Source organism: Pseudophryne corroboree, chromosome 3 (assembly GCF_028390025.1).
Source record: "Pseudophryne corroboree isolate aPseCor3 chromosome 3, aPseCor3.hap2, whole genome shotgun sequence".
Lineage (NCBI taxonomy): Eukaryota > Metazoa > Chordata > Amphibia > Anura > Myobatrachidae > Pseudophryne > Pseudophryne corroboree.
This window is the reverse complement of record NC_086446.1, coordinates 523,429,406-523,455,063: the sequence shown is the minus strand read 5'-3', so window position 1 is coordinate 523,455,063 and position 25,658 is coordinate 523,429,406. Positions and strand designations below refer to the sequence as shown.

The following is a 25,658-nucleotide window of genomic DNA, read 5'->3' as shown; positions in this document are numbered from 1 at the left end:
AAATCTTATTTTTCTTTTGGAACGATAGTCAATGCCGATACCTGCACTCTCAAGGAAGCCACCTTCAAACCTTTATCCATTCCTGCCTGAAGGAATGTGAGGACCCTGGAAACTCTAAACCAGGCTTGTCCAACCCGCGGGCCGCATGCGGCCCAGGTCGGCTAGTAATGCGGCCCAGTGCAATTTTTTATTTTTAAAGAAATTCTATTCTAAAGTTTTCTACAGTTTCAAGTTTGGGGAGCCTTTGGGGAGCCAGCAGCACTAGACGCGGCTCTCTGTGCTTCCGGGATGCGGGCGCAGGCACATCGCGCGTGTGACGTCATGACGTCGCACGGGCACGTGCATGTAACGTCACACGCGTGCACCCGGCTAGAGAGAGCACGGAGCTGGAGGCGGGAGTCTCTGGCGTCGGCGGCCGCGGCTGAACTAGCTGAACTAGCAAATCCTGGCTAAAAAAAGTAGGTGCGTGCTGCGGGCGGCTACCTCCACACTGTGGACCACTGCTGGCTGCAGAGTACACAGCACTGAGGGGGGAGCTTAATAAATATACACTCACTGGCTCACTGACGTGACATTTTTTTTAAACCAGTATCCCACATTAATATATATATATATATATATGTGTGTGTGTATATATATATATATATATATAATATATTTGAATATATTATATATATATATATAATATATTTTATATTATATATACAGTATGTGTATATATATGTATATGTATTATACTGTATGTGTATATATGTATATGCATATATATATATATATATATATATATATACGTCCACAATTGGGGCAGCACTCCCATTAAGAAATACGTCTGCTCCGGTGCCCTCCTAGAAGCCCAAATAAGGCCCACAATATACAACCCGGTATGGCGGCACTCAGATATCAGTCACTTCTCAAGGCAGAAGTACAACGTTTCGGAGAACTTTATTCATCTGATGACGGAGTGTGAATAAAGTTCTCCGAAACGTTGTACTTCTGCCTTGAGAAGTGACTGATATCTGAGTGCCGGGTTGTGTATATATATATATATATATATATATATATATATATATATATATATATATATAAATCCAGCAGCAGCCGGCACTCCTATAAATGAAAAAATGAGGCTCAGGTGCCAGAACCAATAATAAATAAATGTCCAACAATGAACGGCACTCAGAGACAAAGATAGTTGCAAAACTTTCAGAAACAATGTCAAACATCTCACTAACTTCATTTCCAAGTAAGTTTAATATGTTAACTATGTTTTATATGGTTTTTTTGGATGATCAGGTATCGTTACTGTTATTTTATTTTATGTGCGGCCCAAACCAAATTGTCATCTTCTAATGTGGCCCAGGGAAGGTGAAAGGTTGGACACCCCTGCTCTAAACGATTTCGGGTTTATACCTCCTTCACTGCACCAATGAATATAGGCCTGCCATATTCGGTGATAAATACGCGCTAAGGAAGGTTTTCTTGCTCTGAGCATTGTTTGAATTACCTGTTGTGAGAATCCTCTTGACTTCAGGATAGAGGTTTCAAGAGCCACGCCGTCAAAGACAGTCGATCCAGATGTCTGTGATAACAGGCACCCTGCATCAGTAGATCTCGATTTTGAGGAAGCAGAAGTGGAGCGTCCATCGACCAATGCCTTCTGGGCCAAGCTGGAGCTATTCGAATCACGGCACCCTTTGCTTGCTTTATTTTCCTCACCACCCTGGGTAACAGGGTGATCGGAGGAAACAGATAAGCCAGATGAAAATACCGTTTCACCGACAAGGCGTCCACAAATATCGCTCTGGGATCCTTTGTTCTTGACCCGTATGTGGGCACTTTGTTGTTCAGACGGGATGACATGAGATCCATCTCTTGCAACCCCCATTTGTCTACTAGAGTCTGAAAGATCTCCAGGTGTAGAGCCCATTCGCTTGCTTGAATGGTATGTCGACTGAGAAAGTCCGCTTCCCAGTTTAGGACTCACAGAACGAACACTGCGGACAAGGCTGGAAGATGGAGTTCTGCCCACTTTAGTATGTGACTTACCTCCTTCATTGCTTTTTTGATGCGAGTTCCTCCCTGATGATTGAGGTACGCTACTGCCATCGCATTGTCTGAGCGGATCTGGACTGGTTTTCTCTTTGCGTGAAACAGTGCCATGTATATGGCCCGAAGTTCTAACAGGTTTATTGGCAGGCAACTTTCTTCTCTGGTCCATTGTCCCTGGAACCATAATTTTCCAGTCACTGCTCTCCAGCCCTGAAAACTGGCATCTGTTGTCAGGATCTCCCAATCTGATATCCAAAAGGGATACCCCTTGTCCAGATGGGACATCTGTAGCCACCAGGCTAATGACTTTCTTACCTTTACTGGAAGTACCATCATCTGTTTTTTTTATTGTCTGATGTACTCCATTCCATCTGGCCAGAATCAGACGCTGCAGAGGCCTCGAGTGGAATGTTGAATACTCCACCATGTCGAACATTGACACCATCAACCCCATCACTCGCATAGCTGCGTCAATGGATACCCTCTGATTGTGTAACAAGTCCTGAATCTTTGACTGTACCTTGGATATCTTGTTCCGAGGTAAAAATATTTTCTGCAGACCTAAATCCAGTACACCCCCTCAAGTGAGTCATCCGTTGTGATGGCACCAGAGAAGATTTTGCCCAATTTATGAGCCACCCGTGTCTCTGCAGACATGTTATTGTCTGTTGGAGATGGCACAGGAGCAATTCCTGTGATAGTGCTAGGATTAAAAGGTCGTTGAGGTATGGAAAAATTCTTATTCCCTGCTTGCGGAGATAAGCTGCCATAACTACCATAATCTTGGTAAATACTCTGGGGGCTGTGGTTAACCCAAAGGGTAGGGCCTGGAACTGGAAATGCTGCTGTAGGATAGCGAACCTGAGATAACACTGATGGGACATTGCTTATAGGAACATGTAGGTAAGCATCCAGAATATCCAGGGATACCATATAATCCCCTGGCTCCATGGCCAAAACTATGGAGCGTAACGTCTCCATGTGGAACCTTGGTACCCAAATATATTTGTTTAGCATTTTGAGATTGAGAATGGGCCGAAATGACCCATTTGGCTTCTGAAGAAAAAATAGGTTGGAGTGAAAACCCTGTCCCCGTTGTGCAGGAGGTACTGGAATGACTACTCCTGACTGAAGCAATTTCTGAACTGCTTCTTTCAAAGCCCTGGCCTTTGTCTCTACCCAAGACGGGCTGGTGCAGAAGTACCTTCGAGGAGGATGCTTCATGAAGGGAAACACATAACCTAGAGATACAGCTTCATGCACCCAGGCATCTGTTCTAGACTGCCGCCAGATCTGTGAAAACTGAAGAAGTCGGCCCCCTACCCTGGGGTCCCCCAGGAGGAGGCCCGCACCATCAGGCTGATGGCTTATCATAACTGGTTTGGAAGCTGGCCCTCTAGTAGCCCAATGCTTTTTTGACTTACCAAACTTATTGTATTGGGGCTGCTTACGATCACTTTTTCCCTTTGGTTTTCCTTGAGACCGAAAGGGCCGGATAACCGGACCCCTAGGTTTCGGGTTATATGTGGAATGAAACTTGACTTTCTTGGAGTCTGCTTCTGACTCCAGAATATCTGTCAATTCTTTACCAAACAGAATATTTCCAGAAAAAGGCAAAGATTCCAAAACCTTCTGAGATTCTGAATCCGCTTTCCACGTACGCAACCAAACTGCTCTACGAGCAGCTATTGTTGAGGCTGATGCCCTAGAGGCAACAGTACCCATATCTAATGCAGCTTCTTCCAAGAATACTGCAGCCTGTTTAATATGGGCTACAGTATATAGGATTTTTGCGCCCTAGAAGCTGATGAAAAATCACCTTCCATTGCATCAGCCCAGGCAGCCACTGCCTTTGCTATCCAAGCTGAAGCCGTGGCCAGCCTTATGACTGCTCCAGACAGTGAAAATATGTTTTTCAGAAAACCATCCACTCTCCTATCCGTGACATTATTTAGAGATGTCGACGGCAAAGGCAATATAGATTTTCGCATTAATCGAATCACATGCGTATCTACTTCAGGAGCCACCTCCCTTTTTGAACAGTCCCCGGCTGGAAAAAGATAATTGGAATCCCATTTTTTTGGAATTCTATATTTTTTGTTGGGTGTTACCCAAGCCTCTTCCATGATTTCCGTCAGCTGGTCTGACCCTGGAATTTCAGTCTTAACTGTTTTGGGACGTTTAAACACAGGTGCCTTGGTTTTTAACACAGGCTCTGCTGAATCTTGTAAGGATAGAATGGCCTTCATTGCTGTAATTAATTCAGCTATTCCTCTTTGTATGTCAAAGTAGAGTAAACTGAGCTTTCATCTTCCGATGAATCCTCATGTGTAGCAGATTTACTTACCATCGGTTTATCAGCTTGTTTCATTTGAGAAGCTGCTGGGGGAAATGATATGCAGTAGGTAGGGAGCTGCATGTATGGGTACCCTATTCTGGTACAGAAGCTGTAGGAATTATCCGTTCAGCTATACTGGACAAAGGTCCTCATTCCGAGTTGTTCGCTTGCTAGCTGCTTTTAGCAGCTGTGCAAACGCTAAGCCGCCGCCCTCTGGGAGCGTATCTTAGCTTAGCAGAAGTGCAAACGAAAGGATCGCAGCGCTGCTACAAAAAAAGATTGTGCAGTCTGAGTAGCTCGAGACCTACTCCTAGCTTGCGATCGCTTCAGACTATTTAGTTCCTGTTTTGACGTCACGAACACGCCCTGCGTTCGTCCAGCCACACCTACGTTTCCCCAATCACTCCTGCGTTTTTAACACCCACTTTCTGTCAATCACTCTGCGGCCAGCGGTACGGCTGAAAAGCGTCACTAGAACTTGTGTAAAACTGCATCGCCTTTTGTGAAAGTACATTGTGCGTGCGCATTGAGCCGCATGCGCAGAAGTGCCGATTTTTAGCCCGATCGCTGCGCTGCGAACAAAAGCAGCTAGCGATCAACTCGGAATGAGGGCCAAAGTCTGTGCAAACATAGCCCAAGGTGGATCCATCTGTACCTGATGTTGTACAGGCATCGGCCCTGTGTTCTGCTGAAAAGCAAAACAATTTACACACAAACCATCCTGAACCAGATCCTGAGAGGATAATACAGTTTTGCAAGACAAACATGATATGAGTGTTGCTGTAAGTGTACCTTCGTTACCTTTGCCGCTCTTAGACATGATAAATAATCAGCACTTTCGCAGTGCACTACACAATTTGTGACTGTAATCACTTTAACCCTCTAAAGTGATATCAATCTGACCCTACCCGTGCACCAGCATTGAGGATCAGAAGAAACAACTGACAAGCATATATTAAAGTCAGCAATCACACTAGCAGTCAGTCACGTTATATATTAGTCATATGAGCACATCATCAACTACAAACACTTTTTAAAGTATGTAGGCGAACATTTACTGAATCCTGTATAAACAGATCTAACATATTCAGACGCAATGCGAAGAAACCACAGTAAATTTACACAGACTCATGTGCAATAGGCACTTAACTATTCATACTGAAAAAGTAGAGATTTAGGGGGTCATTCCGAGTTGTTCGCTCGCTAGCAGATTTTAGCAGCAATGCACACGCTAGGCCACTGCCCTCTGGGAGTGTATCTTAGCATAGCAGAATTGCGTACAAAAGATTCGCAGAATTGCGAATAGAAAATTCTTAGCAGTTTCTGAGTAGCTCGAGACTTACTCCTACACTGCGATCTGCTCAGCCCGTTTCGTTCCTGGTTTGACGTCACAAACATGCCCTGCGTTTGGCCAGCCACTCCCCCGTTTCTCCAGACACTCCCGCGTTTTATCCTGGCACGCCTGCGTTTTTCCGCACGCTCCCAGAAAACGGTCAGTTTCCGCCCAGAAACACCCACTTCCTGTCAATCACACTCCGATCACTTCAACAATGAAAATTCTTTGTTCGGCCATGAGTAAATCTACTAAGTTTTGTGCTAAAATACTTAGTGCACTGCGTAGCATGTGCATGCGCATTTTTGCTTTAATCGCTCCGTTGCGAAAATCGTCAACGAGCGAACAACTCGGAATACCCCCTTAGTGCTGTATATCCCGTACTTAGTAGAGTGGGATACAGGGAGACTCACCTCACTTCCAGTGATCGATCAACACGTTGGCGAACGCTGAATGGATCCAGACGCTACTAGTGTACACTGCCGCTCCAGGAACCTATAGTGAACACAGATGCTCAGTGAAAACAGATGCACCGGTCACACAGCCGCCCATGCTGCGACAGAGTCTCCTTACGGCAACGTTCAGTGAACACAGACGCAGTGGTCACACAGCCACCTATGCTGCGTCCGGATCTCTCATGGTAGCGCTCAGTGAACACCAATGCAGTGGCCTATGCTGCGACTGAGTCCCCTCTGGTAGCGTCTGAGATGGAAGCGATGAATCAGTTCATGGTGGGAGACTTGGTGGAAACTGGTCATGAACCGGGGGTAGGGGCGACCAGGAGAGCGTCTGACTCCCCCTGCTGACATCAACCCTCGGGATCGCGGACTCATGCTTTTCCTGGTGCTTAAAATCCCTAAGGCCTAGCTCTGGTGCACCCGCGGTGGCAGCCGCGTCAGCTACTATTTGGTAGTCTCCTCCCAATACAGTGTGGCTTTGTCCGTATTCCATCTACTAAGCGGAACCGATGCCTTACCTTCTCTCCGTGCTCCAGCCATAGCCTGGTAACGTCTGCTGGACCTGCTAGTATATCCGAAACAGACGCCCGCCGAAACAGCACTGTACTCGTGGGTAAGCGTGGTCGCGACCCGGTGGAGAGTTGTTGGAGAAACTCTTTCTAAGTGTATAAGACGCTGTTTAGAAAGATCACTCCAAAAAACTAGTAAGACTATAAAAATAACATAAGAAAGCTCAGGGCTGCTAAAAAACCAGCAGCCCACTGACCATGGTCCGGCTCCTGCCGCACCAAACAAAAAACTGATTTGCCTGAGCCAGTGGGCAGAATATATGGACGGGCCCGTTGCATCTTGGGAGGCCAGAAAATTTGATCGTTTGGTGCCAATCTGCTGTCGCTCCATCATATCCCATTGTGGATAACCTGTGGACCCTGCCGGAGAAATAAAAAATTACAGGTTGTAATGTAACAAAATAGGTAAAGAGCCAAGTGGTGTTGGGGGGGTGAATTCTTTAGCAAGGTACTATATGTGTGTGTGTGTGTGTGTGTGTGTGTGTGTGTGTGTGTGTGTGTGTGTGTGTGTATATATGTATATATATATATATATATATATATATATATATATATAATGGAGAGTAGCGCCGAGGCTAGTCCTTAATGACACACACAATAAAGTTGAATGAAAAAAATTATTCGTGGTTAAATGAAAATTATTATGACACTCCCCATGAGTTAATGGGTGGCAGCTCGTGCCCAGTATATGAATAAGATATAAAAATGAAGTGCAAAAGAGCGCCTAATGGTGTTTAAAAATATTCTAAAATTAGGAATTACTATGTATCAAATTCACCGTGTGAAAAGTGCAACGTGCAGATTTAAAAAGGATTGACTTAGCTTCCTTAGGAAACTGCTTCAGTCTGATGACACTTTTGGAACATGTAAAACAGAAAGAAAAACCAACATAGTGTGTACTGTTTGAATGATATACAGTGCTCTAAGCTTTAGGGACCTTGCTAGTCCCAGTATAAATATATGAGCTGGGTGAGCAATGTTAGTTCCAATATAATGGGGCTGGACACGATTAGAAACATAAACAATATTTAATGACAAATCCGAAAGTCAATATAGGTGGCACACGTACAAAATAAAAACAAATAAACAGCTTATCTGTCCACAGTTAGAATCACAGGGGGAGCAGCTGCCCAGTCCTGTTAACATGTGCAAAATGTCCAGAAGCAAATGCAGGTATCATACGTACAAGATGAATAAATTTAAATGGCTTATCTGTCCATTCAAGGAGGTCAAGGGTGAGTCAAAAGTCCCGGTCCCGACGCGTTTCGTCCTGTAGCATAGGACTTCATCAAGGGGATACTCAGTGGGAGCACAGCAGAGTATTTATGAGATAAGTAATTAGTCACATGACTTCCAGTAAGCAGACATCACTTCCACCCTACAAAGTACCCTTCCACCCTACAGATCCTGACCTGCTGGCAAACGTCATTCAACTGTCATAGGAGCATACCCATCATTGACTGCGATAGAGCCTTCCCTGTTATCTCCCCCGTGATCTACTTTGTAGGGTGCATACCCATCATTGACTGCGATCGAGCCTTCCCAGTTATCTCCTCCGTGATCTACTTTGTAGGGTGGAAGTGGTCTGCTTGTGTGTGTGTCCTGGTGACGGGGGGCAGTACCCCGAAACGTTGATGAATAAACCACCATGATTTTTCACTAAGTACTTAGTCCAGGAGTGCCTCTGTTTCTTGGAGAGTATATATATATATATATATATATATATATATTTTCTATAGTGATAAACCAGCTGCGCCTTCAGTGTTCAGTTTGGAAACCGTAAACGTGACAATAACTCTTGTCTGAAAGTAGCAAACAAATTCACGCTACCAGACATAAGATGATGATCCGCTTGTAAAGGTATCTTTTACAGGCAGTCTTCCTCAGTAGCCTCCTCCTTCTTTACATTTCTCAGAGGTTTTACAGATCACCACATATTTGGAGGATGAAGACAATGTATAAGTAAAGTGCACTTCCACAGTAAGTTGACTTAGTGCTTACATGCATAAAAAAGTGCTTAAGTGCTTCATGTGCAAAAAAAAGGAGTATTCTAGGTTCCGGTTTGAGGTGATATTGAATTTACCAAAGACAAAAATAGAGTGAATTAGCTCTTAGTTATTGAGGTACCACTCACACTTCCTTGCAAAAGTGATGTCTGGGTGGATTCCTCACAGCTGTTCCTCGAACAGAAACCTTAAAACTAAAAAGATCTCCCCAAGGGGAACAAAAGCTTCTGATGGTGTAATATCATTTAGTTTATACATTTATTACACACAACAGGACAGAAAACAGTAAAATTAAACTCGTACAATGCTTATAGTATAAATAGGTTTATCTGTATAGCATGTAGCATAGCGGAGAGCCAGAGATCATATTCCCAACGCGTTTCTTTCCTTAGCAAATATTGGGACTTCTGCAGGGGTCAGTATTGGTAAGCCATGCACTCCCAGCAGTCCTCATAGTAAGTTGGAGGACTACAAAGGGGACTGTGTACCGAATTGCGTCCGGATATCAACACCGCGCATTATCTATCTACGTGTGTGTGTGTATATATATATATATATTTATATATATATATATATATATATATATATATATATATATATATGCACACGTAGATAGATAATATGCAGTATTACCCAGTGGACAATCTGGGGTGGGCATCCTTAGCACAGTGTGTGTGGCTGAGGGCTAAAGGTGCATACACAGTTGTCGTCTAGTGTTTACCCTCCCGGGCCAGGCGTTCGGCGGCCGCCTGTACACACTGATCGATATTACCGTTCATAACGCTCAGTGACATCACACAGCGGCCGGCTCTGCATGCAGCTCCTGGATGACAGTCCAGATGGAGCATGCATGCACTGCCGACAGCAAGGATCGTTATCGACCTGCTGGGCCGCGCATCACTCATCGCTGGCATCATACACACTTCACTTACCGAGAAAATGAACAATGTAGCTAATTTTCTCTACAAGTGTGTATTCACCTTAAGATATGCCAATATGGTGTGAATTATTGACATTGATTGGGAGGCATCTGAATGTTTGAGAATTTATTTATTTATTTTTTTGATGTGGGACTAACTGGGCTAGGATTTCTGTCGGAAACAGGCTTGAACAGCTAAACTAACAGCCGTATGGCTCTTAGGAAAACCGTAATTGTTATGGTCAATCAGCCCATCTGTAAATGTTATAATTATTTAGTTTATTTTTATACATGATAAATAGTTTATTCATGATCAAGGGATAGATGCCGAAAAACTCCTTGCCAGTTGCTTGGAGCATTTTTCAGTGGTAGAGGATGATTTGCCGGAAGACTTTCACTCATGTGCTGCAGTTCATCCAGTTCGATATACAGTATGCTGGTGATGTAATCAGTAGTGGGACTTGTTTCAGTCACAGAAATCCTCCAGACAACATGGCTTATACTATGCAGAGTACAGGGACTAATCTTGTTAGTGTATGCTGTCTCAGTAGCAGGGTGCTAAGCTCTGTGCTTTGCTGTTTTCCAATGGTAAACTGTGCCCTTTTCAAAGGCGAATTCCATACAAATGTAAAACTGGCTTCACATGGATCATATATTTCACTTGGACAGAGCAACAAACTGCATGCATTTATGCCCAGATATGATGAACCTGTTTTATACCAGATCGCACTAGGACTCATTTGTAGATAACCAAACACACACAAAGGTATAGATTTGCTTATGCTCCAAACTGTTTGTAGATTACTTTGCAGCAGTGCACACACAAATCAGTATTTGGTCAGTTTGCCAGTATCTATTCATGACTTTACAGTGTTCCCCACTAGTACACCTGCAGGAGCCCCAAAACCTGCAAAGTTTAGGTATTGCTAATGTCAACTGCGAGCTTGGCCTTATTGCGCAATATCAGTGCCCAGTCTCACTAATGCTCTTATGGCAGTGTGATTGCAAATCCTTGCTGCTATGTTCCAAAAATCTAGTGGAAACACCTGAAAAATGGGGGCTGTTCCAGTATGAAAGGCATTGGTGGAGGTCAAAACCATATAAATGCCCATGATTTTAGAATGAAATGTTCAACAAGCAGATGTGGATGTGACGTTCTGGTGTCTTAATACTTTTGCCCAAGTAGTGTAGCTGGTAGAGGTAACTTGGGGTCATACTTGTGAGATCCCTTGGTTCTACTAATTTGGATAACGTTTTGTTTGTTATTTTTAGGACTTGTCAAAAATGATATACTACTTTGTGGGAATTTGTTTTCATGTCCAGTCGGGTTGCACATTGCTTTCTCTCACTAATCTATTTCTTCTCCATCCTCAGGCACAGTTGGAGTACAGCCGTCAGAGCTTCAAGATTTTGGGGCTATAGGGGGATCCACAAATGCCGCCTCTTCATCCTCCATGTGGTCCTGTCTGCACTGCACCTTTATGAATCAAGCTGGCACAGACCAGTGTGAGATGTGTCGACTGCCTCGGACCTAACATCAGATAGCTGACCTTGGGGCCGGCGAGAGGAGTCTCCTAAAAGGGAGTTGTCCTTTGCAAGCAAGCTTCCAGCAAGCCCCACCAAATCATGTTGCTTGAAGGGAGAGAAGTCTTGGGTGTGTCCATTCTCTCTGGAAGCCAACGGTAGTTGTAGGGAACCAAAGCTTACTTACCCACCAGGAATGACACACTGAGGCAGGCCCATTCTGGGTGGGAGGGGGGTTGATAACATGTCATCTTTAACATCCTTATATTGCCTACAAGACTGTTATGAGTGGAGCTAGTACCATAACACATTGTTCCTTATCTTTTTACCCATGCAAAACTTACACCTCCTCAACTTGAAATGGAGTCTGATAAGTCAGTCATGTCTTAAAAAATATCATCATTGACCACTAAAGAGCAGCTGTTGCGCCAGTCCCTTTGTATCTTTTGGCGATATTGCACCATGTCTTGTCATTTGTCACTACTGATATCGGGAATGGTGACAGGCAAAGGCTAGTTTGGGAGATACTGTAAGCTCAGTTTTAGCCACCATTAACATGTTTTACAAGTATTATTTTCAGCTACGAATTTCACAATGAAAATAAACACAACACTTTCTGGGTGAAATGAATGTTTATTTACGCATTCCAGTAATACTGCATGTAATTTTATATATTTCAGGAGATGGGGTGGATATAAAGCATCCAGGGCTCTCAGGGGTAATCCAAATGTGCAGTACATTCAGATAAAGTATTAAGGATTCTTACATCACATTATAAAATCTCCGTACATCTGATAGACAGAGGTGACATAACTTTGCAGAGTGCCTTATTAATGCTGCTCTAGTGATTTAATGATTCCGGTTTGTTTTGCCAGCAGCTGTTAATTTAATGGGGTGGGTGTGGGCTTTTATTTTGCTTAAGCACTGTTATCTGAGAGGTGAATTTTCAACTTTTAAATGTCATTATGGAAAAAGAAGTATGACTAGATTTCTAGTTTAAACAGTATGATATAGCCACTGTCTTATTGTGTGTATTCTCTGAACATGCACATGGTACTACAGCACAGAAATGTGTGGCAGGAAATATCTCGCAGGTCACCTAGTGCAGTAGGTAAGCATTTGGTTAAGTAGTTCAGTCTTATGTGGCATGGCGGACAAACAGTGCTCACTAGTTATTTGCCCTAAAAGCTGAGAAACCTGCTTTTTCGCTGTACCCACACCTCTTATCCTATCCCTACTAAAGCCTTTTGAGAAAGAAAATAATAATAATTGTCCAAGTGCTGTATGTGGAAACTGTTACTCACACATCTTGTTTCCACTAGTAATTGGAGAGCAGCATTCTCACGTAATCATTATTAATGTTTATGCGGAGGTTGGAGGCAGGGCAGTACCTCTCGAGATTTTACTGGTATAGGAGCAGGACAGTAAGCATCCTAGATGCAATCGTTAACCAAAGTGGATGGTGCCTTATTGTCGTACAACAAATGCCAGATGTCTCCCAAGCTTTTTATAATGTTCCAACTGCCCAGGTTTATTTGTTTATCCGCTCACTTCCAGGAAGCCAGAGGCCAACAATGTGCAGTAGTCTCACTTATCATGAACCATGTTGCAAATAATTAAAAACTACCATTTTGCTTGGGTTTTCAGTAACACAAAAAACTAATCATATGTTACTGTTTGCTGTCACAGAACGCCTTTTGAACCTCAGTCTTTGCTAGGAAGAAGTCCCTCATATTGGCCAAGTTACTCATGACATATTGGCCAAGTTACTCATGACAATAGTCTATGGCAATAAGGTACCTTGGGTGCTTGGAAGCAAGATAACAAAGTGAGATGAACCTCCCTCCTGCAGTTTCCTGTTGAAGTAGGTGGTAGTGACAGGGTTAATTTATTCATCCAGCAAGATTTTGGAGTGTAGCTCTGCTTTGACTCAACCTCCTTCTCCATGATGTTTTCTCTCGCTGGGTGTTACAGAAGTGTGTGACTTGAGCCGTTGGACGGAGCTGTGTGTATTCTAGCTCTGATGGAATGAAATAAAAATGCTTGAAAAATAGATGGAATTCTTCTTGTTTTATTGCAGATGTCAATAAGCTGACTTTGCCAAGTCAAAAAGAGCATGGTCTGGCCAGCTAATCCAGATTTTTTTAAAGCCTGTTGTGTGAATTTTAATGAAAAACTCATACATGAACACACAATTTACATTTTCCCATATTATGGAAGTTACATATGAGAGAGTAGATTTATGTTACAGTATGCCTGCTACTTAACGTATTTCACTGTAGAACTACTCTTGTTTATAGTATAATAGCGAAGTATACAAGTTACATAAGCCAAAATGCAAGTGTTATATGAAGAAATAGTGATAACAGCTAAAATAATGGGGCCTATTCATGAAGCAGTGAAAAGAGTGGAGAAGTTGCATGGCAACCAATCAGTGTGAGGTAACAGTTATCAAGTTAATTCTATAAAGTTATACATAGCAGCTGACTGGTTGCTATTGGCATCTTCTCCACTGACTCACTTCTCCACTCTTTTCACTGCTTCATGAATAGACCCCAATGTCTGAAACACTTTCTGGGGACTTTTGTAAAATGAAGACATTTGAGATCACGTTATAATCACTCAACAACAAGTTTAATGTTGGTAAACTGCTCAAAGTGCAATTTTGCTATATTATCTTGAGTACAAAAGGAAGGATGTACACCAACAATATATGCGCAGTGAAATGGACTGAGCAGCCCTGCTACTTCACCAAGCGGGACAAACACATAAATCCCAAAAATTCAAGGTAGGGAGAATAAAGTGCAGCATGCATTGGCGCTCATACCATAAGATGAATCCCTTATATTAAAAGCAGATAGACTGAACCATGAATTTAAAATAAATCAAGTGCATTTATTACATGGACAGACTGGTACACATAAACAATAAAAGAATCCAAGGATGGAACCTGGAGACAGTGTCTGATATAAAGTGACTGTGCAGATGGATAAACAAACAATCTCTCACCATAGGATGGCCCTGCGGTGGGCTAGCTTAGAATAAGCAATTTGTGGTCCGGAGCTGAATTAGCTCGGCACCACCGCACAGGGCTTAAATCAGCAGGTTGGTTGTTCCAGAGATGTCACTGCTCCAAGGTCCAAAAGCAATCTTCTATCCAAATAACGCGTTTCGGTCGGTAAAGCTCCGACCTTTTTCAAGTTTTGGATAGATGTACTGGGTCCCAACAGCTATTTATACCCATGTACATGATTAGCATCACTAGCACCTGTGTTTGGAAGGCGTAGCAAACTTTCCCGGCGCTTGTTGCCGGAAGTGAAGCGCTATGCGTTCCAGCGCCGGCCGGAAGTCCCGCCACATGCGTTCCATTGCTTTGCCGGAAACCTTCTTTCAGCCGTGATGTTCTTCACTAGGCTGTATCTTTTGTATTCTCCTCATATGTGACAAGTGTAAAGGATAAACTATGTGTAATACATTATGTTGCTCAGATAATGACAAACGATAAATCCTCATAAAACAAGTCCTCGTCCACCATCTTTGTTGAGGGAAAAGGACACCTTTTTCCATATTCTCGATGGGGTTATTGCGAGATCTGCCCATATTTCTTCTTAGTCTTATGTAGCTTTCCCAGAGGAGGACCCACTCTGACCAAGCTTAGTGGTACTTAGTATTCCCACTAGTCCTTCCCTATTACCCGAGTGGGATCGCTCCTTACCGGTGAATTTTGGGCGGAATTTCATTGGAGGACAAATAGCAACATATGGATGCCCAGATATAAAAAGAAAGAAAAAGACATGATTAAAACACATATACTGATTAAAAATATAAAATGTGTAGTCATTTAATCTAAAAAACACTTTAATTCAAAGTCGGCATTGTGCCCATTAGGTTTTAAAGAGTTAAGGTCAAATATCCAACGCATCTCACTTTGCGCCAGACGTTTTTCAAGATCCCTATTTTTCCAATTGGATTTGACTTGTTGGATTCCCAAGTATTTAATAATGTTCCCTTCACATTTCTTGTGCACCTTATTAAAGTGCTCCGAGAAAGGGTGACTATCTAGGCCCTTGCGGATATTGTAGACGTGTTCCGCCATTCTGGTTTTTAAGGGCCTAGATGTTTTTCCCACATATACTAGCCCACACCTGCACTCAAGAAAGTATATAACATTTCTAGAGTTGCAGGTGATGAAGTCCCTGATTTTATATTTTTTCCCATTGACTATAAAGTCTGTAGTTTTTCGTGGGAGATCTTTTTTGTAAGTAGTCCGACACATTAAACAGGCCCCACACCTGTGTAAACCTTGGTTGCATGTCCTAGCCAGGGTCTTATCAGGTAAACTGCTCTTAACCAAATGGTCCTTCAGGGACTTAGCTTTTTTGTAAATAAACGTGGGTTTGTTGGGAATAATTTTTCCAATGACAGGGTCATCTTGCAAGATTCTCCAGTTCTGTTTGAAAATCCGCTCAATTCTTTTATGATATGCCCCATATTTGGTGACAAAAGCCCATTCATAAGGATTCCCACTCGTTTCAATGGGGACTTTTTCAGATAACAATGCCTTTCTGTCTATATTTATCACTTGTTCTTCTGCTTTTCCTAGAAGGGACTCGGGGTACCCTTTTTCCCGAAAGCGATTTCCCATCTCTTTTAGTTGAACTTCCAATATTTTCGGATCTGTACAGTTCCTTTTAAGGCGTTTGTATTGCCCGGCCGGAATATTTTCCATCCACTTATGATGGTGCTCGCTGTCTATATTGATGTAGGCATTTGAGTCTGTCGGTTTTCGATGGGTTTGTGTACAGATGTAGTTCCTCTCAATATAGATTTTTAGATCTAAAAAGACCAGCTGTTTTTTGCTCTGAGAAAAAGTTAAGTGGATGTTAAAATTGTTTTGATTTAACAATTCTAAAAAAGGGGGTAGACTTTCATCAATTCCCCTCCAAATAAAAAAAATGTCATCTATAAATCTCCACCATGACAACAGGTTCGCCCCCAGTGCTCTGGCGGTGTCCACAGTTATCATTTCCCAGTATGCCATAAACAAGTTGGCATAACTAGGGGCGAACCCGGTGCCCATGGCAGTGCCCCTGATCTGAAGATAATAGACGCCATCAAAGTAAAAATAGTTGTTAGAGAGCATTCATTATAGAATCCATTGATTTTATCCTCTCTAACAACTATTTTTACTTTGATGGCGTCTATTATCTTCAGATCAGGGGCACTGCCATTTGGAGGGGAATTGATGAAAGTCTACCCCCTTTTTTAGAATTGTTAAATCAAAACAATTTTAACATCCACTTAACTTGCGACAGGATTTCAATGGCCATGGTTTAATGGTCTGATATAATAAATGGGTTTGACTCCCTCCCTCAGGAGGAGATCATTACACTGCTGCATCATATCCAAGATGCTGCGAACTTTGAGTGAGGCTATTAATTGTGTCTCATCAATGGCCGTACCACAGCTATGGTGGTCTCGGCCCGCAGGGCTCTGTGGCTGCGAAACTGGTCACCGGTTTCCAAGAAAGGTGTGGAGAATCTACCTTTTACAGGGGATGCCTTGTTTGGGAAAAAACTGGACAAGTGGATCTCCCAGGCGACGGGACATATTTGTCGTCTACTGCGCCTCCTGCTAGACGTCCCTACCCTGTGCCCTCTCTGCAGTCATTTCGTGTGGCCCGATTCAGAGGTAAAGCCAGAGGTGCCTCCACTGCTGCTAGTGGAACTCGCGGTAAGTCCTGTAAACCAGCAGCTGCTGGATCTCTGGACCCTCATTCACTAAGCCCTCCGTGTGACGGTTGGCCGCAACGGCAGGGCGACTTTCAGGTAGACGCTCACCTTCGACACTTCGCCCATGTGTGGGCACAGTCCTGTTGGGATCCTTGGGTGAGGGACCCCATATCCTAGGGATACCGGTTGGAATTTTAAGCACTACCTCCTCCCAGATTCTTCAAGTCAAGCTTACCAGCTTCACCCATAGCAAGCTTTACCTTGCAAGACGCCATTCAAAAACTGCTACAAATGGGGGTTGTTGTCCCAGTACCTCCTCCGTTGCACAACAGGGGTTTTTACTCCAGCCTTTTTGTGGTACCGAAACCGGATGGTTCGGTACGGCCCATCTTGAACCTCAGATCTTTGAACCCTTATCTACGGGTGTTCAAATTCAAGATGGAGTCCCTGAGGGCAGTGGTCTCCGGGCTGGAGGAGGGGGAGTTCCTAGTATCCCTGGATGTCAGGGATGCTTACCTACATGTCCCCGTATGGCCGCCTCATCAGGCTTACCTCCGGTACGCTATACTGGACCACCACTTCCAGTTTCAGGCCTTACCCTTTGGTCTCTACACAGCTCCGAGGGTATTCACAAAAGTCATGGCGGAGATGATGCAATTGCGCAGGATGGGGAGTCAACATAGTCCCCTATTTGGACGATCTCCTGATACAGGCAGTGTCCAGGGAATGTCTGCTACACAGCATCGACTTGACTGCTCGCCTGCTTACGGACCACAGGTGGATCCTAAATTTCCAGAGGTCTCACCTGGAACAGTCACGAAGAATTCGTTCCTGGGAATGATACTGGACACTGTCACAGAAGGTGTTCCTTCCACTGGACAAGGCCCTGACTATCCAGGCTATGGTCTGCTCGGTGCTCAGACCCCGCAAGGTCTCAGTTCATCTTTGCATCTGCCTACTGGGCAAGATGGTAGCCTCTTGGACCTGCTGGACAAGTGGTCAGGGTCTCGCCTGCACATGCACCAGACTATAGCTCTGTCGCCAAAAGCACGGATCTCCCTGTTATGGTGGCTACAAGTATCTCACCTTGTGGAGGGTCGGAGTTTCGGTACACAGTCTTGGACTCTACTGACAAAGGATGCCAGCCTCAGATGTTGAGGTGCTGTGACCCAGAGGGCCCAGTTCCAGGGGAAGTGGTCGACTCAGGAATCTGCACTCCCGATAAATGTCCTGGAACACCGGGCAATTTACAATGCTCTTCTGCAAGCCGCCTATCTTCTTTGGAATCAAGCCATCCAGGTGCAGTCAGACAACGCCACAGCGGGGGCATACATAAACCGACAAAGAGAAACAAACAGCAGGGCTGCAATGTGAGAGGTGTCCAGGATTCTCCTCTGGGTGGAAGCCAACGCAAGGGCCATCACCGCCATATTCAATCCAGACGTGGACAATTGGGAAGCAGACTTCCTCAGCAGGCACGACCTCCGTCCAGGGGAATGGTGTCTCAACAACTAGTTCACCGGTGCGGCTGTCCGCAGATAGACCTGATGGCTTGTCATCTCAAGAAGAAGCTCCGTCGTTACTGCTCCAGAACAAGGGATCCGCAGGCTGTAGCAGTGGACACTCTGGCAGCGCCGTGGACTAACCAGTTTGTGTATCTGTTTCCACCAATCCCTCTCATTCCCAGAGTTCGAAAAAGACTTAAAAGGGAAAGCGTTCAGGCGATTGTAATTGCCCCAGATTGGCCTCGACTGGCCTGGAATGCAGACCTCCTGACCTTGTCTCTGAAGGAACCCTGGCCTCTGCTGCTTCTCAAGGACCTTCAACAAGGACCGTTCATCTATCCAGACTTACTACGGCTACGTTTAATGGCTTGGAAGTTGAGAGGGAGATTCTAGCCATAAAAGATCTCCCATCCAAGGTTATTTCCACTATGGCCAAGGCCCGTAAGGGGGTCACGAGAAAACATTACCACCGTATCTGGAAAAAATGTTTCCTGGTATGAAAGTAGAAAATACTCTCCTGCGGAGTTTCAACTTGCCCATATTCTGCTCTTCCTGCAAGCAGGCGTGGATATGGGCCTAAGGTTAGGCTCCATCAAGGTTCAGATTTCGACTCTCTCCATCTTCTACCAGAAACAACTGGCGGTACTTCCAGTAGTACAAACTTTCCTGAAGGGTGTTCTTCGCATCCAACCTCCCTTTGTCCCTCCCACGGCTCCGTGGGATCTTAATGTGATCTTGACCTTTCTCCAGTCGCATTGGTTTGAACCCTTGCACAGGGTGGACTTGAAATATCTTACTTGGAAAACTGGCATGTTGCTGGCTCTAGCCTTTGCTCGACAGGTGTCTGAATTAGGGGCCTTATCTTGTAAGAGCCCGTATTTTATTTTTCACGAGGATAGGGCTGAGCTCCGGAATCGCCCGCAGTTTTTTTACCGAAGGTGGTTTCGGTCTTTCACATTAATCAACCGATAGTGGTTTCGATACTGTCGATGTTTGGTTAGCGTTGCTATCCTTGTTATAGTTAGCGTGGCTATCTTCCGTTCTGCTTTTATTTGTTACTGTTGTGTGTTGGTTCGTTACCTCACCGCTATCTTGTATATTCCTTCTCTCATGGTATGTCCGTCTCCTCGGGCAAAGTTTTCCTAGACTGAGTCTGCTAGGAGGAGCATAGAGGAGAGGAGCCAGCACATACTAATATTTTCTTAAAGTGCCAGGCTCCAATGGACCTGATCTATACCCCATGGTACTAAGTACATTCCCAGTATCCACTGCGGACTACGAGGAAAGGAATTACCGGTAGGTATTAAATTCTTATTTTTTCATAGTCCGATCCATAAATATTGGGACATCGACACAATTCTCATATTTTGGGCTCTATACACCACCACAATGGATTTGAAATTAAACAAACAACATGTGCTTTAACGGCAGACTTTCCGCTTTAATTTGACGGTATTTACATCCAAATCAGGTGAACGGTGTAGGAATTACAACGGTTTCTATATGTGCCTCCCACTTTTTAAGGGACCAAAAGTAATGGGACAATCGACTCAAAAGCTATTTCATGGACAGGAGTGGGCTATTCCCTTGTTATTTCACCATCAATTAAGCAGGAAAAAGGTCTGGAGTAGATTCCAGATGTCACATTTGCATTTGGAATCTGTTGCTGTCGACTCTCAATATGAGATCCAAAGAGCTGCCACTGTCAGTGAAACAAGCCATCATTAGGCTGAAAAATCAAAACAAACCCATCAGAGAGATGGCAAAAACATGAGGTGTGGCCAAATCAACTGTTTGGAACATTCTTAAAAAGAAAGAACGCACTGGAGAGCGCAGCAACACCAAGACCACGGAAAACAACTGTGGTGGATGACAGAAGAATTATTTCCCTGGCGAAGCAAAACCCCTTAACAACAGTTGCCCAGATCAAGAACACTCTCCAGGAGGTAGGTGTATATGTGTCAAAGTCAACAATCAAGAGAAGATTTCACAAGAGTGAATATAGAGGGTTCACCACAAGATGTAAACCATTGGTGAGCCGCAAAAACAGGAAGACCAGATTAGAGTTTGCCAGACAACATCTAAAAAAGCCTTTACAGTTCTGGATCAACATCCTATGGACAGATGAGACAAAGATAAACTTGTACCAGAGTGATGGAAAGAGAAGAGTATGGAGAAGGAAAGGAACTGCTCATGATCCAAAACATACCACCTCATCATTGAAGCATGGTGGTGGCAGTGTCATGGCGTGGGCATGTATGGCTGCCAATGGAACTGGTTCCCTTGTATTTATTGATAATGTGACTGCTGACAAAAGCAGCAGGATGAATTCTGAAGTGTTTCGGGCAGTATTATCTGCTCACATTCAGTCAAATGCTTCAGAACTCATTGGACGGCGCTTCACACTGCAGATGGACAATGACCCGAAACATACTGCGAAAGCAACCAAAGAGTTTTTTAAGGCAAATAAGTGGAATGTTATGCAATGGCCAAGTCAATCACCTGACCTGAATCCGATTGAGCATGCATTTCACTTGATGAAGACAAAACTGAAGGGAAAAAGGTGAAAGTTTGATTTAGGATTGTTTAGTTTGTCCCATTACTTTTGGTCCCTTAAATTGTGAGAGGCACATATAGAAATCGTTGTAATTCCTACACTGTTCACGTGATTTGGATGTAAATACCATCACATTAAAACAGAAAGTCTGCAGTTAAACGACATCTTGTTTGTTTCATTTCAAATCCATTGTGGTGGTGTATAGAGCCCAAAATATGAGAATTGTGTCGATGTCCCAATATTTATGGATCTGACTGTAGATATGTACTTTATAGAATCAGGTTTTTCTCCGGCAGGGTCCTCAGGTTATCCAAAGGATAACATTGGGATATGATGAAGCAACAGCAGATTTGCACCAGTCGGCCAAAGCTTTTTGGCCTCCCAGCATGCAATGGGCCCGTCTGTATATCCCCGCCTCCTGGCTCAGGCAAATCAGTTTTTTGTTTGGTGCTGATTTTTAGCAGCCGTAAGCTTTCTTATTTTATTTTTATAGTCTTACTATTTTTTCTTCAGTGATCTTTCTAAAAAGCGTCTCAGACGTACCTTAGAAAGAGTCGCTCCAACAACTGTCCGCCGAGTCGCGACAACACTTCACCATGAGTACAGTGCTGTTTCGGCGGGCGTCTGTGTCGGATATACTAGCAGGTCCAGAAGACGTTACCAGGCTGTGGCCGGAGCACGGGGAGAAGGCATCGTTTCTGCTTAAAAGGGAAATACGGACACAGCTGCACTGTTTTGGGAGGAGATTACCAAACAGTCACTTACGCTGCTGCCACCTCGGGTGCACCAGCGCTAGGCCTTAGGGATCATAGGCTCCAGGAATAGTATGAGGCCACGAACCCTAGGGTTGATGTCAGCAGTGGGGAGTCAGACGCTCTCCTGGGTGCCCCTCCACCTAGTTCATGACCAGTTTCCTCTGAGTCTTCCACCTTGAACTGTTTTCCCACTTCCGTCTGAGACGCTGTATACGTAGGGGACCCAGTCAGAGCATAGGTGACTGTGTGACTGGTGCATCTGTGTTCACTATAGGTTCATGGAGCAGCAGTGTACACTAGTAGCGTCTGGTTCCACTCAGCGTTCGCAAGCGTATTGATCGGTCCTGGAAGCGGGGTGAGTCTCCCTGTATCCCACTCTACTGAGTACGGGTAATACAGCACTAACTCTCTACCTTTTGAGTACGAATAGTTAGATAAGTGCCTATTGTATATGAGTCTGTATACTATTACTGTTTTCTTTCGCTATGCGTCTGAATTGAATATGGTAGATCTTTTTAAACATGATTCAGTAATATGTTTTCCTACTCGAAATGTATTTGTAGCTGATTATGTGCTCATATTGCTTATTATACTAATGTATAACATGACTGACTGCTAGTGTGATTGGTGACTTTACTTTATATTCTGTCAGGTTTTTTTTCTATTCCGATCATCAATGGTGGTGTATAGCAGGGTAAGGTCGGATTGTATGTCACTTTAAAAAGCTTATAGTGATTACAGTCACAAATTGTGTAGTACACTGTATAAGTGTTGATTGTTTATCATGTCTAAGAGCGGCAAAGGTGAGGAAGATACACTCACAGCAACACCAACACTCATATCATGTTTGTCTTGCAAAGCTGGGTTAACCTCTCAGGCTCTGGTTCAGGGTGGTTTGTGTACAAATTGTTTTAGCTTTCACCAGGGTCTCTTGAAAAATACAAGGCAGATTCATGTGCAGGTTGATCCCCCTTAGGCTATGTTTGCACAAATATTATCCAGTATAGCTGAGTGGATAATTCCAACTCCTGTACCAGGGATAGGTTACATGATTAACCCTTACATGCAGCTTCCCACCTGCAGTTTATCACTTCCTGCAGGAGCCTCTCAAAAGAAACCGGCTGATAAGCCAGTGGTTAGTAAATCTTCAACCTCACAGGCTTCATATGTTTCAGATGAGGATTCATCGGAGGATGAAAGCTCAATAAACTCTGGTTCGTCATACGAAGAGGAGGAAGGTCTCAGCTCAGTGGATATAGCTGAGTTAATTAAGGCAATGAAAGCCATTCTATCCTTAGAAGAATCAGCGGAGCCTGTGTTAAAAAACAAGGCACCTGTGTTTAAACGTCCCAAAACAGTTAAGACTGCGTTTCCTGGGTCAGATCAGCTGACTGAAATCATGGAAGAGGCTTGGGCTACACCTAGTAAGAAGTTTAGAATTCCTAGGAAATGGAATTACAATAATCCTCTTCCAGCTGGGGATTGTTTAAAAAGGGAGGTGGCTCCCAAAGTAGATATGCATGTGATTCGATTAATGCGAAAATCTACATTACCTCTGCCTTCAACATCATTAAATGATGTCACGGATAAGAGAGTGGATTGTTTTAAAAAAAAAAATTATTTTACTTCCTAGAGGTTGCTGAGGTCCACATTAGTACCATGGGGTATAGACGGGTCCCTCGGGAGCCATGGGGACTTTGAGAGTTTAATGGTGTGGGCTGGCTCCTCCCTCTATGTCCCTCCTACCAGACTCAGTTTAGAAAATGTACCCGGTGGAGCCGATCACAGGGGAGCTCCATAGGAGTTTTTCTAGTTTTATTATTTTTAGAGTTAGGCACAGGGAGGCTGCTGACAACAACCTTTCTGCTTCGTGGGACTTAGGGGGGAGAAGTGTCCAAACCTTTGAGGTTAATGGCCACTATCTCCGCTGACAGGACATTAAGCTCCTGAAGGTGATGATCGTTAACCCCCGAGGTGACCGCCTACTCCCGCAGCATGCCGCCACCCCCTAACAGAGCCAGAAGATCGCGGTGGTGAGTTAGTCACCGGCAACCCAACAAGCGGGGAACCGGTGTGAATGGCGGCCATAGGGTGGGAACGCAGTACTGAAGCTGCGTTCCGGAGGCTCAGCGGTACTGCGATGCAGCGCTGTGAGGGGTGCCCTGGGCCAGCGCAATACCCTTACACTGGTCGCTACCTCTTATCAGGGTCTCTGAACTGCTGCTAGACACTAACCTCAGGCCAGTATAAAGAATTTCAAGTGCGGGAAGACGTGCCATTTTCGGGGGCGTAGCTTCTCCTCAGAACGGATCCAGCAGCTCTCCAGCACCATTTTCTCCATGCAGAAATTACACAGCAATGCTGACCGTGAACGCTGACCTTCCACAGACCTCCAGTCATCCTGTGTGGTACCAGGGGGTTATAGAAGGGGGGAGTAGAGTGCATTCTAACTGTGTAGTCTATTAACGGTACACAGTCTGCACCAGACAAATATTTCTAACTGTCTACTGGGGCGCTGGGTATGCTGGCTCCATTATCTCTGTCTCTCTCTGAAGGTACTTGGGGGAAACTGTGTCTGACATTTTCCTGTGTGTGTTGTGTGTATGTAAATCTCACATTACTATGTCTAGGGACTCTGTATCTTGTGCTGCAGAGTATGTATCTTCACCAGAGGAATCCATTCCATGTACTCAGGAATGTAATATTATGTCTCAGCCTGCCGAATCCTAACCCCAGTGGGTGGCTTCTATTAAGGGAATGATATCCCAAATTTCTACTAGGATTGCGCATTATGAGACTGAAGCACAAGTTTTAAAACAATCTGTGGAGGTTTTATCTGGTACTGTTCCCACTACCTCAAATTCCCCTTGTATATTCCCAAAGAAATGTGCGCTTGCCCAGATTATGCAGGTCGACACGGATACCGACTGTGACATGGCAGACGGTGAGGAGGATATGCGGAGGGGTGAGGCTTCCCTTGCAAAAGGAGTACAGCTCATGATTGAGGCCATTAGAGATGTGTTACACATAACTGACAAACCATCTGAGCAGGTTGAGGAGGCTTATTTTACTGGCAATAAGAAAGCTCCCTGACCTTCCCTGTGTCTAAGGAATTAAACGCATTATTTGAGAAATCCTGGGAAAACCCAGAGAAAAAATTCCAGATCCCAAAAAGGGTTCTTGTTGCCTTTCCTTTCCCTGAGGAAGATAGGAAAAAGTGGGAAAACCCACCTATAGTGGACGCTTCTGTATCTAGACTGTCTAAAAAGGTGGTGTTGCCTGTCCCTGGGTCTACCGCTTTGAAAGAGCCGGCAGACCTCAAGATTGAAACTACGCTCAAATCCATATACACTGCGTCTGGCGTGGCGTTAAGGCCCACTATTGCCTGCGCTTGGATTTCTAAAGCCATAGTTAAGTGGTCAGGCACATTGCTAGAGGAATTAGATACTCTGGACAGAAGTGATGTTAAATTGTTTTTACATAACACAGGATTCTGCGGGTTTCATGGCGGAGGCCATGAAGGATCTGGGTCATATGAATGCAAGGGCGTCTTCCATAGCTGTCTCGGCATGCAGGGGACTCTGGCTGCGCCAATGGTCGGCAGACGCGGAATCCAGGAGAAGTGTGGAGAACATACCCTTCACAGGTCAGGCTCTATTTGGGGAAGCGTGGATTTCCATGGCAACTGCTGGTAAGTCAACCTTTCTTCCCTCAGTCAACAAAGAAACATTTTTCTATGTCCACGATGCAGTCCTTTCGGTCCGCAAAAGCTAAAAAGTCCAAGCCTCCTACCACTTTCTTCAGAGGTGGTCGAGCAAAATCCAAAACACCTACACCTGCAGGTTCCCAGGAGCAGAAGACTGCCTCTGTCTCCTCAAAATCCTCGGCATGACGGTGGACCTCACAGCCTGGA

At 44.3% G+C, this 25,658-nt stretch overlaps 1 protein-coding gene across 1 annotated transcript in view; it reads left to right on the top strand.

The window, feature by feature from the left end:
• NPLOC4 (NPL4 homolog, ubiquitin recognition factor) overlaps nt 1-13,249 on the top strand; it is a 234,289-nt gene extending 221,040 nt beyond the window's left edge. Inside the window, exon 17 of the mRNA XM_063961125.1 lies at nt 11,047-13,249. Within this exon, the coding sequence (XP_063817195.1) occupies nt 11,047-11,207 (161 nt within the window). The 3' untranslated portion in view covers nt 11,208-13,249. The remainder of the gene's footprint in view (nt 1-11,046) is intronic.
• Nucleotides 13,250-25,658: the final 12,409 nt, after the last annotated feature.